Source organism: Poecilia reticulata, chromosome 16 (assembly GCF_904066995.2).
Source record: "Poecilia reticulata chromosome 16, P_reticulata-male-v2, whole genome shotgun sequence".
Classification (NCBI taxonomy): domain Eukaryota; kingdom Metazoa; phylum Chordata; class Actinopteri; order Cyprinodontiformes; family Poeciliidae; genus Poecilia; species Poecilia reticulata.
The window spans coordinates 22,017,389-22,034,420 of NC_088845.1; the positions used below are offsets into that span (position 1 = coordinate 22,017,389).

The 17,032-nt window shown below is 39.0% G+C and overlaps 1 protein-coding gene across 2 annotated transcripts in view; it reads right to left on the minus strand.

Moving 5' to 3' along the window:
- The window catches only part of LOC103478394 (F-actin-uncapping protein LRRC16A), a 58,698-nt gene that overhangs the window by 9,200 nt on the left and 32,466 nt on the right, over window positions 1-17,032 (minus strand). For both annotated transcript variants that reach the window (XM_008432219.3, XM_008432217.3), the window contains exons 10-27: window positions 16,484-16,572; window positions 16,033-16,127; window positions 14,820-14,906; window positions 13,462-13,565; window positions 12,470-12,547; window positions 11,861-11,937; window positions 10,516-10,620; window positions 8,677-8,746; window positions 5,509-5,590; window positions 5,309-5,408; window positions 4,721-4,775; window positions 3,121-3,293; window positions 2,709-2,777; window positions 1,166-1,259; window positions 916-1,014; window positions 575-703; window positions 275-406; window positions 11-186 (exon numbers count right to left, since the gene is read on the minus strand). In XM_008432219.3, coding sequence (XP_008430441.2) covers window positions 11-186; window positions 275-406; window positions 575-703; window positions 916-1,014; window positions 1,166-1,259; window positions 2,709-2,777; window positions 3,121-3,293; window positions 4,721-4,775; window positions 5,309-5,408; window positions 5,509-5,590; window positions 8,677-8,746; window positions 10,516-10,620; window positions 11,861-11,937; window positions 12,470-12,547; window positions 13,462-13,565; window positions 14,820-14,906; window positions 16,033-16,127; window positions 16,484-16,572 — 1,814 coding nt within the window. The remainder of the gene's footprint in view (window positions 1-10; window positions 187-274; window positions 407-574; window positions 704-915; window positions 1,015-1,165; window positions 1,260-2,708; window positions 2,778-3,120; window positions 3,294-4,720; window positions 4,776-5,308; window positions 5,409-5,508; window positions 5,591-8,676; window positions 8,747-10,515; window positions 10,621-11,860; window positions 11,938-12,469; window positions 12,548-13,461; window positions 13,566-14,819; window positions 14,907-16,032; window positions 16,128-16,483; window positions 16,573-17,032) is intronic.

A 17,032-nucleotide genomic window follows, 5' to 3' on the forward strand; every position in this document is an offset into this window, starting at 1 on the left:
AGATACAGACCTGATCTTGTTGATTATATCCACCCCAGACTGCTCCAGGAGGGTTTGAGTGACGAAGCATTTAGGTACGACCATCTTGGTTGAGCTTGCCTTCATCAACTCAGGACGAAGATTTCCTCTCTTCATCACATGTGGACACAGAGACTCCGCAGTGTCCATCATGGACTCTAGCAGAGACTGAAGGCCCCGACCACATCACAAAATGATCATGCCGATCTTGTTTAGCTTCCAGCAGTTATAAATATTTTTAGCACAAACATCCCACCTGGAGTTGTTGATCCATGACGGTGGTGACCTCTCCAGCCATGGACTCCAGTTTCTCCTGGATGGGACCTGCTGATGAACTGTTCAGCTCCTCTCTGGATGCTGATCCAAGGTGGTAAAGGTTACGGAGCAGCTAGGATCACGCAGAGAAGTCAGTATTCACAACAACGCCACAGACATGTTGGTTCACTCTTAAGATAAGCTGCAGTGATCTCATTAGTGCTGAATTTCATTAGAGTTGCACTTTAAAATTAGAGTCATTTAAATAAGCTGCAGCTAAAATTATTGCATGTTTCCTCACCGTTTTAGAGTTTCTTGCATCTTTGATGAGATTTTCCGCTGATCTGACATCTTCCAAGATGGCGTCAGCCTCGGAGTTCTTCAGTGAGTTCAAATGGTCTTGGACTTTGACACAAATTCGGTCTATCATCTGGAAAACAAGATTGTGACAGTTGGTCGTTTACTCTGTTTGCATTTAGCAAACAGTCACATCCCCATTAAACACAAATTGTTCAGAACAGGAGCCAATAAAGGTCCAAAACTTTTTTAAGTCGATCTATGGCATCATTGTGGAATTACAAAAAAAACTTAAAGCAGTGCGCGGTAGAGATCCTCATCTATTGTCCGTTTGTGCTCACTCACCTGCTGAGTGGTTGTGGTTACGATGCCCTGCTGGAGGCGATAGGCCTGCTCCTGGAGGTGCTTTCTAGTTTCATGATTCCTGTATAAATACGTCTCAATCTGGGAAGAAAAAACAAAACAAAAACAGTAAATGTCTGATTAATAAACACAAGCCATACAAATCTAAAATAGAGTTGGTGTTTTGTTGATTTTACAGATTTGTTTTAACAAGGTAGAAAAAAAAGAAGAATTTAAGTAACCTGTACTTTACCTTGAGCAAGGCATCCTCTGTCTTCTCAGGGCTGGCCTTCAGGGCCTGTGAGGCATCGATGATTGGGATGGGCATGAAGCGAATGGTAAAGTTTCTAATGCAAAGACACAGAGCATTTCATTCCAGTACGAGTTTATATTATGCAAGCAGAGAAAAAATATGCAAAGATTTACAAGAGAAGAAAAAAAAGCATTTGTTGACATTGCAAAAAAAATAAATAAAAAAAGAAGAAATGATATCTAGTTGTAGTTAATTCAAGTAAACAAAAGTGTAAGCATCGCAAAAATTCATAGGTAGTCAAACAGGGTTTACATGCATTTATCATAATCAAATTCTATACTTTAAAAGCTCCCAGTTCATTTGTTAATGATAAATAAATGTGATAATGTGAATGCCAGATATTTCTACAGATTTGAGGCTTTTAAAACCGATCCTCTAAATACACAAAGTGGATGGAGGAACACACTTAATGGTTGGCAGTCATCTAGATGTATAAATAAATTAGGAATGGCTGAATGAAATGAATAAAAAATAGATAAAAGGACAGACAGACAGGATGGATGAAACGGATAAACGGATGAATACATTTGGACAACTGCCCAGGGCAAAAGGTCGTTAAACAATTAACTTCCCATACTCTTATTTCTTTTTTGTGTGAAAATACTTAACTCAAATTCCAGTCTGACTAGGATATCGATAAAATACGAAGCTGCTTCTAACGCAAACATAAATTTGACATTCTGTGCAGAACTTCTGAAATAAACCTGGAACGAATGAGCAGAGCTGCAGAGGCAGAAGAACATTAAATGAACGGATAAAAACACACATGACTGCTGCACAGAATCATGATCAGGGACAAGGAACAAGAAAAAAAAAAGACATCATCCTTTCAATAATGCAACTCAGCAACTCAAAGGGGAAATGGGGCGACACACTGCTGGGAGGACCAGAGCTGCAAAGAGAGGACATGTTTGCATCTGAACAGCCACCGAGAGCTCAGATGCTTGTCCCAGAAATAAATGCAGCCACTTTGGAAGATTCAACAGAAGCGTCAAAAGGACGATATCTGATCTGCTTAGTCTTGATGCTTTTCTTACTCTGATGTGTTTCCCTTTCCCCCCGTAGGTTGTATTTTGTCATCTGACAGTTCCCCGTTTGTCACTTTGCCTTTTTCTCCCCTGCCTTCCTTTATTCTCCCTCCTTCCTGTCTATCAGTAGCTCTATGTTTCCTTCTACTCAGCATGAACGTAGAAGAAGTCGCTGCTGTAACAGCTAACACAGATATTTTAACTTGGATAAGAGGTAGAAAAGCTGAGCGATGTTCATCTTTTCAGCTTGCTGCGCATTTTTAAAATACAGATGTTTTTACTCATAACATGTAGGCGCAGGCTCAGTGTAACCATGTCAAAGATGTTAATTCATAAACATGTAGATCTAGAATAGCTTTATGTCAAGATGCTAGTTGTAGTCATGAGTAAATCAGTCAGTGAAAACGTTAAGCTGTCATGATTGGTGCATAAAAAGATTTTACAGTTCTGCTTACTTCTCTAGAGCGGTTGCTACATCCTGAAGGCCCTGAGGGCTGGTGTTGTTTTTATCCCAGATTACAGTCCTGTGCAAAAAAAAAAAACACCTCCATTATCACAAAGAATAATAGACATATGGATTTTGAAGCATGTAAGTTATCTAAAGCTCATGCTATATAAACATAAATCAACTAAAATTTGAGTTGTGACTCACTTGTATCTTTTAGTCACTGAAACACTCTGAGGTTGTTGCCAATGTATTTGAGTCTTTCATACTGTTTGGTTGTGCTTATCAATAACCCCTTTAACAATAACATTTTATGGGAAGCTAGCTGATTGGCCACTGCATGTAGAAGGAATAGTTTGATGAGTTCAAGGCTGACAGACATGTGGGACGGTCCTTTAGTTCCTGAACACGCTGGGAGTCACCTGAGTTTCGAGTTGATTTGCAATGCCTTTGCCAGCATCTTGGCTCCCATGTCCCCCATGGCGTTGCCGCTGATGTCCAGCCGGGTGAGTGTGGAGTTGCTGCCGAGGGCGTTGAGGACGATGGTCAGGTCACTTTTGAGTCTGGAATCTGCTAAAGACAGAGAGGTGAGGGGCTGGGGACGGAGGGGAAGGAATGATAAGAGGAGGGGAGGACAGAGCACAATGAATCAGATCACAAGATCTCTGTCTGAAAAAGCTGCTTGGGAAATAATATTTAGAAGGCTAAAATATTACAGGTGCCATGTAATAAAATCTGCTTTGGGCCTTTAGATAGACCTTCACTGTCCTTTTACATGTAGGAATTTTCACCTGTAATATCTCAAGGTTTCTTAATATTTTGCAGCACTAGGTCATATTAAGAGAATGAGAACTGCACTAACATGACAGACTGGCAGTGACTACCTATAAAGACAGCATGCAATGCAGCTTAATACTCTCACTGAGGTGTTGGCTCTACAATAACTTCCTTTAAAAAAAACTAAAAAAAACATTGTAGCAATGGAACATTGTTTTATTTTAAAGCTGATGGTACAAATTGGAGTTTTCTAAAAAGTAAAAAAAAAAGTAATACAAAAGTAAGCAACACAACAACAAACATACTGCTATGGGCTCAACTGTAACCCCCAAAATAAAGCAATTGTCCCTCAAGTGCATTTGTACACTGTAATCTGGCTTTTTATGTTAGTTTTGGAGTAATGGCTTCTTCCTCTACGTGTGGCAATTCAGTCCATGTTGGTGCAGAACTTTGTGTCTCTGACAATAATGTGCATCAGCTTCAGGCAGCATCTGCACATGCAAAACCATGCCACTGAAATAAAATAACTGTGTGCAACAATGTATTAACTGTATGGTTCTCCAAAAGCAACACAAGCGTTTTATCTCAACAAGCGATCACTTTGATGTCAGATCTGGTTGTTAACTGCTTATACTATGCAGTAAAAAAAAAAAAAAAAAGTAACTTGCACATACAGAAAAATGAGAGAAGAGCTCTCTTATTTGGTCATTGCTATGATTATTCTTTTTTTTTTTTTAAAAATGCAAATTTCCTTGCTGTTCACACGCTGAACATCTTTCCATTAAGCATCTTAATTCACCTTCCATTCATTTTAGTTTCTGTGTAGTTTTGCCGGCTGATATACCAGTAACAACACACCGTCCCCTCAATACGAATGATGATGCACCTGCACTCTCGCTGCATACACACCCAGAGAGAAATTGAACTCATTGCACATAAGGACCATCAATCCATCACGGGGGCGGAGAAAGAAGGGCAGACACCAGAGAAAAACTTGTTACAGCTCTCATTACAGGGTGAGATAAGACGAAGCAGATGGACAGAGGGTCTGTGAAAGGTTAGACTGATTCTTTAAGCCTCCACAGGGAGAAGGGCTCTTCACGCGTAACAGTTCCTTGACATGGCAGGTTACACACTCGCAACACAAACCCTGTGCGTTGATGCCTTCGCTTTAGCATTATTGATCGGTGCACAAGGCTACACTCGCGACTCACAGAGAAGACGGTGGAGAAATTAAATACTTACTGACTCCTCTTCTTGAATCATGTGAACCAGGCCATCCAGTACTGGAGCGAGGTTTCTAATACAAACAAGACAAGAGGGAGGGGAAAAAACGGGGAAATTATTTTTCTTTGACAGACGAGAGTTGGAGTTTTTTCTACATTTCGTCATGTTACAACACAAAACTTCTGTGCATTTTATGTGAAAACCCCCACATTAATTTAGCACATAATTGTAAAGTGCAGTAATAATTACTTTTAAAAACAAAAATCTGAAATGTTGCCTCCGTTGCAGAATCGCCCTTCATTTCAAGCAGAGCAGCAAGTCGTGTTGGGTTTTGCTAGGTGACAAGAAAAATGAACCTGTAATGATTAATAATTCATGTTGTAGTAAACAGGCCTCAGCGGCTTTAGCAGCACATAAATCTCGCTGTCACCGTGCTTAGTATGTTTTTAAAGACAATTTGTCCCTTCACTGTTGAACGTCAGAGAGAGAAAAAAAAATTTAAAAAATCAGATAAAATTTTAGTGTCAAGTTCATTTTAATCCCAACCAGTCGTACCTCCACCATCCAGATCCATATTCCCCGCCCCCTCCTCCTCTGCATGCTTACTTGGACTTGATGTTGTTGAAGTTCTTTCCCAAAGACAGGTGTTTGATGGAGCGGTTCTTGGCCAACCAAACGAGAAGAGTGGACAACTCCGAGTCCAAGCCTAAACAGAGAGATTATTACATTTTTATTGATGTTTTTTCAAACATCTTTGGTCATTTTTGACTCAGAAGTACACAAGCGTATAGGCGTTGCCATCGCACCATTATCTGAAAGATCCAGACTGGAAATGTTTGGGATTTCTGCAATGCAACCTTCAAGGATCTGAGAGCCACCCGAACGAAGCTGAAAAGAAAAACAAAAACAAAAAAAAAGGCAGGGAGAGTTAATGCGTGGTTATTAGGAAACTTACTTATCACATATATTGCACAGTTTTCAATAACAACAACACATAAAAACATACAAAAAAAATTAAATGGTGAGATCGGAGATAGTCGACTTTAAGCCTGACCGTCCCCAACTTGTGACATGCTTGTCAGGAACTAAAACGTCTGACCGTTTTATGATCAGCGCACACTTCGTACTTAACCACTACAATGTAGGACTAACAACAAAACCGCTCGGTTCCAGTGAGGCGTTAAAGCGTAAGGTCAGAGGAAGCACAGATGGAAAACCCTGCATGTAAAAGTGAACAGTTCTTTATGATATTAAGACATGTCTGTGGGCCAGTCAACATGCAACAAGGGGAAAGAGAGCTTGACTTTAGCAGACATTCAGAGAACATGCACAGATATTTTAGCTGTGTGCATCAGATCCGACACACATTTGTTCTGAAATGGAAACACACTTTTATGGCAACTTTTTATTAGCTACCTCTCTCACACTGTTTGCAATGATTGTTCAACGTATAAAAACTAGAAAAAAAAACAACTTTTGAATGTTGTTTTTTTTTCTAATTTACAGTTACTAGAGAATTCAGAATAAAACTGATACAAGTCCTAATTTTACAAAATCCAGATATGGAAATTTTGCCACAAAGTTGTGATTTCCCTGATTTATTCATACAAATGCTTTTGTCCAAGATGTAAAAAAATATATGATCAGCAGGAGAAGAAAGTGCTATAGCACAGTGGTCCCCAACCCCCGGTCCGTGGACCAATTGGTACCGGGCCGCGCGAGAAATAGTGAAATATTTCCATTTTATGTATTATGTGAGTCTGGAGGATCTTTTATTTTGAAAATCCTTTAACCGGATTCTCTCAGTTACTTGCGCACCAACATTGAGCCCACAAACATCAAAATGAGTAAGAAACAGATCAGATGTCTTTGGAAAGTTTCTTTGCGAAGGGGAAAAGGCCCAGAGAAGAGACAGGAGAATGGATTTATCCCGGACCGGTAGGTGAGTCTCACATTACAAGCCGCTCTGCGTAACATGCGGCGACCGGCTGGTAATGAGGCAATGAAGCTTCAAACTGCTTCGCCACTAGAGACCAAGCAGACTGTGGATATCAGCAACACTTCGGGTGTCATTGTCTCTCATCACTCCCAGATGGAACCGTCTCGTTGCAGAGAAACAAGCTCAGGGCTCCCGTTAGTCATTATCGTGAGTTAAAATTTTCATGAAAGTAAAATGTTCGTTTTTGTGGCACATCTGTATCTTATTTTGAAGGGATATATAAACATTAGCATAGCGACCAGAGTCAGAGCGTTTGGGCCGTGGTCGAGTAGAGCTTGTGAGTCTCAAGACTGGTTTAGTCGGAAAGATTTAAGAATTGTCGGCCGATTCTCCAAATCTCTGTGACCACAGAGCTGATAAAAGTCCAACAGGTTCGATCGGTTCGTGTCTCCAAGGCAGGAGCAACACGAACCGATTCCAGTCACGAACATCCCGATTCCAGAGTATAATCCAGTAAAACCCCCAACATAGCGGGAATTTAGAATAACCAAACACTGATGACTATGTAGAAGCAATAGTGATAGTTTGTGGAGTAATTTGAATAAAAGACGTAACACAAAGAAAAGGCGGTGGATAAAAGACGGCGGGAGCAGCCGCTCTATTTGCTGCACTATGATTTGGAGGTGAATATGTTTTTTCATAGTTAACATTTTTAACTGAATACACATAATAATGACCTTTAGATTTAATAATAAGCATTTCCACATATCATCGCCGATATCCACCGGACCCAGTTGCGCTATATGTCAGCTGTTTGGGATTCCCCTCTGTTCTTACGTCACCGCGCTTTTTGATTGGCTACCTGTCACATTCAGAAGGTCGTATTCTCGTTCCCAGACAGAAAAAAGCCCACAGGTTGCGATAAAAACGCCAAGACAACCCAAATTGGGTATATTCAGGATATGCGGGAACACCAACACCGCCTCAACGAACCCCCCCACCCCCGGCCGCAGCAAAATGTTCCGTCCGCGGTAATAAAAAGGTTGGGGACCACTGCTATAGTAGACATGCAAATAAAAAGAGGGAAGAATGAGACATCGACAAATAAGATTGAGCGCATAGATACTTACACAATGCCCAAGCTTACAGAAGCATTAGGAGGAGAAAACAGCATGTCAAAGCCAAGCCAGCAATTACCAACAACGAAACCCACAGATGCTTAATGATCATTCTTGTGTTCAAACACAAAACTCGTCAAAGACAAACACACTGGCATGCAAAACATGCTCAGCAGGGAGCAGCAAAAAGGCTGGATTTTTCACACCGTTTTGCTCACTCAGAGCAGCTCAGGGCCGCCTCTGTCGAACGCTTCATTACAGGCTTTGAAAAGGCATCATTTCACCCCGAAGATTCAGTCGGAGAAGATTTTTTAGAAGAAGACATCCTGTATAATTTGTATTCATGAGCTATCTTTAGTCATTATGCTCTGCGGCAATCTGTCTCTGTTCAAACAAGGGAGAGAGGAGATGGCAGCAAGCCTTAGTGCATCCTGTGATGAAACAGAGGGAAACTGAACCCCTCCCTCCTCCTCCATCACCCACTCCCTGCTGTTTGCCAACGAGTCCATTATGCTGCCTTTTGGCGCTGCCACTGGCCTGTCAAGTGGCTTTCAAGTGCATTCTAAAAACTCCATCGCATTGGATGAGAAACATTTCCAAATTGATGAAAACTGGAATCACAAAACTTGTGCTAACAGGAGCAATCAAAAAGGTTTGCAATAAAAAATACAAACCTTGGTTCCAATGGTTGAGTGTTCTGACTCATCCATCAAAGTTTACACCAACTAGTCAGATTTTAATTATGTAATTGAGCACCAATATTCTCAAATGGATCTTGAAAGCTCTCATCGTATGGACGTGTTAGCACACTCATCATTTAGACTGGTTTTTATTGACACAAACTGAGCAGATGAACAGGAAATCAATTCATGTAGAACATGAGAGTGATTGTGCGCCTGGTCTTAAAACAGTCTTACCTCACAGCAGCTGAGATCCAGTGAGACATCCTTCAAACTGGGATTACTGGCCAGGCCAAGCAGAAGAGCTCTGTTCAAAGTTTACACAGTGAATGCAAAATGCAATAACTTTAATATACAGAAGAAGAGAAATTAAATATTTACAGAGTCAACTTAATATTAGTGTTTATGAATCAAGATTTTTGTTTTAAAAAAAAGTTGTTGTATAATAACAAAAAAAACACCATTGATTAAAAATCAGTTCAGTATGGAGTTTCTGATCCAATCTTTTGTGATGTTAAGACCCAAGAAGTGCTTAATTACAAAAGAGAATTTAACGGCAAAGGTACCAATTAGTGTGCTATGCACAATGCACCTAAAAACTAAATAAAGGTTGAGTTACACGTAGGCCTGTCACGATAACAAATTTTGCTGGATGATTAATTGTCTAAAAAATTTTTGCGATAAACGATAATATTGTTTCAAGACCTTTTGACACTGATTTAATGGAAATGACTAATAATGCATGCGATTTCCTGCCATAGATAGATACACTTTATTTTCAAAAGAACACATAACAGTGGAACTGATGTACTAAATCAGTTCCAGTGTTAATGGATTCTCAGTCTCCATTAACAAAAAGCGTACTTGAATAAAAACTAAACAACATAAAGTCAAAGTGGAAATAAATACTACATTCAACCAAAAGAGTGCAGATCATGAAGTCTGTATACTATATTGCCCTTCAGTAATCACTAGATTTAAATAGAGAAGACGGGCACATCCGACTACCTAATGCAGTAGTTCACACTACATGATTTTTTGTCCCTATTTTCCCCTTACGACAATCTTAGATCGTTGGCCGATCTAAGATTGTCGCTGGTGATTTCGTAACCAAACATCCTGTAGTGTGTGGTGTGTTCGGTAGATCGTCGTGGCCTCTCCGATCTAAATCAGGGGTTTTCACCAACTGGGAGCTTAACGTTAAATGTGACAGGTAGCCAATCAGAAAGCGCGGATTCGCCACCGTGCTTTCTGAAGGGAAATTATGAGGGGAATCCCAAACAGCTGACACGGCGGAACACGAAGTCCAGCGGACATCGGAGATGATTTGTGGAAACAACATTAATATTTATTCAACATTTTGTGCAAAGAATATAGAAATGACAAGGAGAGGAGTTGGAGCCAAATTGCTACCGCAGTTGATAAACTCGGTAAGTTTTCAGCTGTTCTTTGCTAACGTGGCATAAATAGGTTACAATGATTTTGATTAAATCAGGACTTTACGCTGACACTAGCCACATGCATCACAGGTAGATTCTAGTAAAGCATTGATTAATGCCTGATTTTAAAATTACTGGACTTGTAGCCATTATTTTTTGCCCAGGTGGCTGGACACCACACGGCACGATCGAACCCGATCGAACCGTTATACCTATAGGATTTCTGTCGACTAATGTGTCTCAAAGGTGTGTGTACGCTGGACATTACACTAAGGAAATGAGGAAGGGAGGGTCAGTGGAGAGCACCGGAGTTGAGCCTTTTTTCATTCCTCGTCATCAATAGAAAGAAAAAAAGGCAGGAAGAGACGATAAAGCCGATAATTAAAATGAGGTTGATAGGTTTAATTTATCGTGCGATTAATTGATTTATCGTTTATCGCGACAGGCCTAGTTGTGTGTTTATTTTAGAGTGAACAAAAAGGTGTAGATCATTACCAGGGGTGCTGATAAAAGTAGAAGTTGCTTGTTTTAAATGTATTTTCTGAGAATCATCTTAAAGAATTTGAGCTGACACTGTAAGCTCAAATTTGAGCTGTAAGGGAATGAATATGAACTCGTGACTGAATTTCTGTCTCACTTGAGAGCCTCTGGCGGCAGCTTGGTTCCCGACACATTGATGGAGCTGAGAGACGTGGCGCTGCTGAAGAAATGCTTAAATGATGGAGGCACCTCTTTGCCTTTCCTGTGAAACCCAAAAGAAAACAAACAAAATAAAATCAGTGTGACCTACAACTCAAACCAGCATCAATATTTCAATGTTCTTTTCATGTAGAAGAAACCCGTGATCCAGTGTGTATTTAATTCGTCTTTTCAGAAAAACATCTATCTGAGCTCCACCAGCAGTTATACCGTGAGGATTTAAAAAAGAACAAGAGCTGCAAAATATGAGGACAAAGAGAGAAAAACCCCAAACAACATGAGTACTTTCCCTGAATGTATGATGTAATTTCCCTTGATAGCCAGCAGGTGTCATACGCTAACATTGCTCACTGTGATAGTGAGCATGTTAGCAGTGGCAGTATAAACAGCAGAAAAAACTGCAGCAAATTCTCAGTATATAGAAAAAACATTCTGACTCCAAACACTTCTTGAATCATAAAATTTACTGAAGTTTGAAAAACTTTTCAATCTAACCTGAATGACCTATTTACTACAATCTACAACTCTTGGACTTTTCAGATAAGGATTGTTGTATTCTATACTAAATTCACATTCTATAAGCCACACTTTGTACCTTTGCTTTGTAAGGGAAGCTGCAAAAATAATGAGATTCATGGCATTTATGACATTTTAGACCAACAACCTCAAGTCTAGTTCAATGTGGATTTAAAGTTTGAAGACCAAAATCTGTTTGGTCTGGTTGGATATTTAATCGGTGTAAATGTAGCCAGAAAGAAAAAAAAAAACCCATCACTAGTTAAAAGTAAATGTGAAAACCACTGTGATACTAAAGCATTATTAGAAATGTTTGTTTTTGAAAAAGGAGGAAAGGAATAACATTTCTATTTTCCATACTTATCCAGACCTTTAAAATGATAATGGAAAAACTTTCCACACATTTCAAGACTGTGTAGGAACCCTGGATATCTCTACCAGCTCAAAGACAGCACATCAAGGAATGATAAAATACAGATTATTCCAGACTGAGATCACATTAAAACATAATCCAGATATTCTATTTAGGACCTTCAACTGTCTAGTTGTATTCAACTCATATTGAGCCAATTTTGGCATTTAAATCTTTATCAAAAAGGCCCAAATATTTCTATCAAAGTAGGAAATAACAGACCGTTGTTAATCTAGTATTAATCTGGTCATCTGTTATTTTAACTCACTCGTCTCCCAAGTTCTCACAAAACATTTGCAAGATACATGAATTTCCTCATTCCGTTTAAGCTATTAAAATGTTGATATTCATTTACCTGTGAGGGAAGATGCTTTTGGACACATTGAGGACAGAGAGGTGTTGAACTGAGCCTCGCAGCAGAGCCGAGCAAACCTGGAACGCAACAAAGCCCACACGTAACTGCAATTGTCTCTGCAACGTGGCGTTCAAATGTCAGCGAGTTCGAATATGTGAGCAGTTTTCACAGTAAAGTGGTTTTATTTGTCCACGTTTCCATCTGACTGTGAAAAGACAAAATATGATTTCAGGCTTAATCGATAAGTTCAGCGAATGTCCGACAGCTGGCTACATCTCAAACCAATCAATAAGCCGTGGCTGGCTCTCAGACCCACATCAATATATCACCAACGCTATTCAGATCACTTCATCGTGCAGTGACCTGCAATAACAAATTGAATGGGTGTGCAAAATTAGATTACACCTCCCACAACAAAGTTATTCATTGGCCAGCAGGTCATTTTCCACTCAGCTACAACCCTAACAGCAGGTTACAGTTTGCAGAAAGAAATGCTGAAAGTTTTAGGATTGTGTGTTCTGTTATGCCGTTCCGTTATGATCGATGGAAATATTTGCTCAACACAAATGCATTTCATTTAGCTACTTTCTGTTAGTCGTGCAGCCTCACCTGATCCAGTGCGCAGTCTGTGTTGGAGAGGTCTAGTGTTGCCAGGCTGTTGGGTTGACCGAGGAAGTTGTAGAAATGCTAGAAACAAGAATAAAAAGACCAAAGACTTATGTTATATCTGGTGGAAAACAGACACTGTTTCATTACACCCATAAAAAAAAAAAAACACCTCTCCATCAAGCATAGTCCCTCTGTGGGATATTTTTTCACTATTGTTTAGAGTTGATGGAAAGATGGATGGAGCTGAATGCAGAAAGTGGAATAAAATGGGTTACAGGCTACAAAAGACTTTATTCTGGTGTGAAAATCCACCATCCAGTTGAAGAAAGACTAAACACACAATCGGATCAAAGCACATTCATGTGTTGGGACTGTAAATTTAAATCTACTTAACAATATGTGGCAAACATTGATGAGTGTTCTTCATATGCTCTCCATTCAACCTAAACCAACTTGTTCTGTATTTTCTAAAAAGAATTGGAGCAAATTTCAGTTTCCAGTTGTAGAGACAAAGAGCTGTCAGCTGTGACTGCCAGCTGAATACAAATGTATACCGCACTTTTTCCGATTGTATGATGCATGCTTTTGAAAGCATGCATCATGTCTATCACACACACACAAGCAAGGACAGTTCAATCTACTATGCTCAGTTCCAGCTTCTCAAAATTAAATCGCATTGAATACTAGTGAATTTGCTTTGTGTTCTTGTATAATACTGAAGCAAAATGTTGTATTTTTTGATTTTAGAGAAAATGGTTAACTATATTTTATCCAATCTCTTGTTTTTCCAAACATGTACCTGATTTCTTTCCAAAACATTGTTCTTGTGTCTAGTGTTACTAGACTTATAAATGTCCAGATGCACTTCTCACATGCAGGCCACACAAGTTACTGAGCATTTTCCAACATGCTAGGTATTACTAATGTATTAGTATTTGTTTTGTTTTTGACACTTATATTTAGTGATCCAGCTTGAGTGGCAGGGTATTCACCTGCATGTCGTCTCCTCGGAGCATGTTTCCTGAGAGGTCCAGATGGACTAGGCTGCTGGCGATGGTTGGGTTGGCACTCAGTGACTGGCAAAGGCTGTTCACCCCTAAAGTCCAAACGCGTACATAAACACACACACACACACGCAAACACGCACGCACGCACACACACACAGCCCTGTAATGTTGGCTTTATCACTATGCTCAGATCTTCACTTGACATTTCTGAAAGCATTTTGAAGGAAATGACAGAGGAAATGAGAAGCAGGTGAAGGCTGGAGACAGACGGGTCTGGTTGGAAACACAAAAGATTCTGGATTTTTATGGTTTTCAAAAGGCAAGTCAATGTCCTGCTACACAAAATCAATTTCTTACATTATACACTTTAAAAACTCCAAAAACAGAAAGGCGTCTCTGCAGATAATGCATCATTGGATCACTTCAAAAGTGCCCAGTGGTTTATTATATTTGAAAAATAAAGGCCGTTTCTATGGCAGCCTGATGCAGCTGTGTGTTCAGCCTCTGATTTGTGCCATGTCCATCACATGACTGACAAGCTGATCTGACACATTTCAGCAGTGATGTCCTGACAGCCTGACGGGTCATAAATCCCGAGACTCCTCTGATCATGTTAGACAGATGGAAAAGGATATAGCTCGTGTAGAAAAATAAATAGTTAAAATGGTATTTAAAAAGTGCTATTGATTCTCTGGGGCCACAGAATATGGACTGAGTTTTTGACAGGAGAATCAGGCTACAGTTTAGGCAGCACAGGACCTTTCAAACATTCAGAGTGGAAACATGATAGCTCTATCGACTTCCTGAGAGCAGAACATGTTGGCAGTGAATCCTGACAGGCTGTCCGGTACTGAGAACAGGGACCATGGGAAACATCAGCAATCTAATCTGCATGTAATGCTTGATGACAGACACATTTGTTCTTTCTAAACTCTCTGTTGAATGTTCATCCCATTTTGATGAGTGAAAGGACTTCCCATTATGTAAAACGGTGTTTAGTTTAATTAACTAAAGTTAAAAGCACCGGAGAACACTCATTATGCAGACAGAAATACACAATACGCTACTAAACAGCCTGTGAACGCAAATTGTCTCCTTCCTTTTTCATCTAGACTCTATTAGTGCTGTAATAAGTCTCAGCAGCAAGTCAGCAGGAGACACAATCAGATTAATCAAAGATATGAATTGTATCTGCTGTTAGGGGAAATCAAAGCAGCAACAATTCAAAATAAAGTCATCACAAAACACTACATTTTTAAGCCTCTATCAAAACACAGCTTTATTACAAACATCACATTGTCTTCTCTGTTGCCACAGCTGTGCAACTGGAAAACTGCACATACCTTTGGGTGAGAGTGAGGTTTTGGAAAAGTTTAAATGCTTGAGCCCCAAATGAAGTTTGGCAAACTGCGCACCGAGAGAAGAAACACCTGTGGCAAGCAAAAAAAAAAAAAAGCAAGCAAACACAAAAACACGTTTATTTTATACCTGTTACAGGATGTGCCAATTACTTTTTAACTTTTAAATGTAAAGTTAAAAAGTAATTTAACTTTGCAGGCTAACTTAACAGGAATTACATTCATTTTGATGCATTTAAATTGCTGAATGGCTGTAATTCTGACACAGTTGGGGCTTCCAACAATAACTTCGATACCAAACACAAATTAAAACATTGAGCTTCTTTATCCCCAACCTCAGGCCCATTGAAAATAATGGACTCCTGGAACCTCAAATTACCTGCAAATTCTGCTGCCGTTTAGCCCAGGACATTCATGTTCTTGAGATTTTTAATTTCAATTAATTTTTATCCTGATTAAATGAATGTAGAAAAAAAAATCAGAAAAGAGTGGTTAAATTTCCAGCTAATATTACCCTGGATGTTTTTAAATGGCTAGAAGAAGATTGTTGTTAGTCTGGCAGTTGCTGAGGAAAACATAGTGAAGATGCAGAAAAAAATAAATGAAATTACTGTCAGAGGGTTTTCATTTTAAGAGGCAAACTAGAGAGCAATGAGCAATAGGAACCTAAATGTCCAAATTAAGTAAAATTTTATTTAATTGAATAAATAATTGATTATTGTACCACTTACTACTCATTAATTAAGCTTTATTTACTTAAGTTAAATAAAGCAGTGCATATTAGAAATAATGGTGGAAAGATTTTATGAAACTAAATAAAGGTTTTAGGTTTTACTTCTGTTTTGCTGTTTGCAGATTTGTTCAAATGCCTTTATGCAACACTGTGCTTTGTATTAGATTTTACTTAATATTTTGTCAACTCTGAATGTTTTCTCATCACCAACCACAGTGTTACAATTAGTTCTAGGCAAATAACTCCAGCATAGAATATATAAAAAGCAAGATATAAAAAGAGGGCTCAGTATTCCTTCTTGCATCTTGCTAGTTGCTACCTTAAATGTGAAGAGAGCTAAAGCAGTATAAAGAATGTAACATAAGAGCAGTGCACTGAATGATGGCAGAGGCTACAAAAGGCATAAAAGGGAGCCTTAAAGCAGCAATGAATCAATCAGCGAGTGGATCAGAACATTGACTGTACCTCTGTCTTCCAGTGGGTTGTTAGCAAGATTAATGGAAGTAAGTCCTGAGCCGGCGTTGTGGGCCAGAGCAGCAGCGAGCTTCTGGGCAAACTCTCTGGAAGTTGTGAAAGGATTTATTGGTAACATACTCTTGGGAAATGTAAAACATTCATTCATCCATGGAAAGAGTCAAAGGTAAAATGATAATATATCGATGTGAAGTAGAAATGTACAAAAATCACACAAAACTAAAAGTAATTAAAAATGATCTATTTGTTAATTTATCTGATCAAAATTTACTGTTGCATCAAAGCCAAAAAAAAAAAAAAAAAAGATCTAATTTACTTCAAATTATTTGAACTTTAGATTATTTCCCCAATTCAAATACTCACGCTTCAACAAACTTGGGCAGAGGGCTCTTCCGCAATTAAAACAAAGCAGAAACAAAATTAAATTAAACGTATTGCTCACGTTTTGAGTCCCGCATTGTCCAACACCATCTCCTCTAGCCGACTGGATCGAGACACCACTCGAAGAATCTGCTCACATACGTCTGCAGACTGAGGGCACATGAGGAAAAAAAATATATTCAGAATTAGATTATCTGAGTTATTTTTATTAAATGTGTTGTGGGTGGAATAGCATCTGCAGACTGAATGCAGTTCCCCCTGTTGCCAATTCCACCATTTAGTGCCAATCAATGTCATTTTCTCCATTCTGCCTTGTTTTGTAATCTTAAAAAGAGATGTGTATGAATTTATTTTCATGCATTACTGAGATAGGTAATCATAAACATTGCCAAATCTCACTTGTGATTTAAATAACGTTATGTCCCATCCTGAATTATACCCTATTTCCATTCCTTTTTATTCTGATGCCCATTTGAGCCAACACATACTTCAGGAAAATATGGCAAACTCCATCAACACTTAAAAATAAATACATAGATGTTACAATTTGGGTTTTTTACACTCCAGCAAATTCTATAAAATGTCAATAAAATTATTATTTATTGATCCC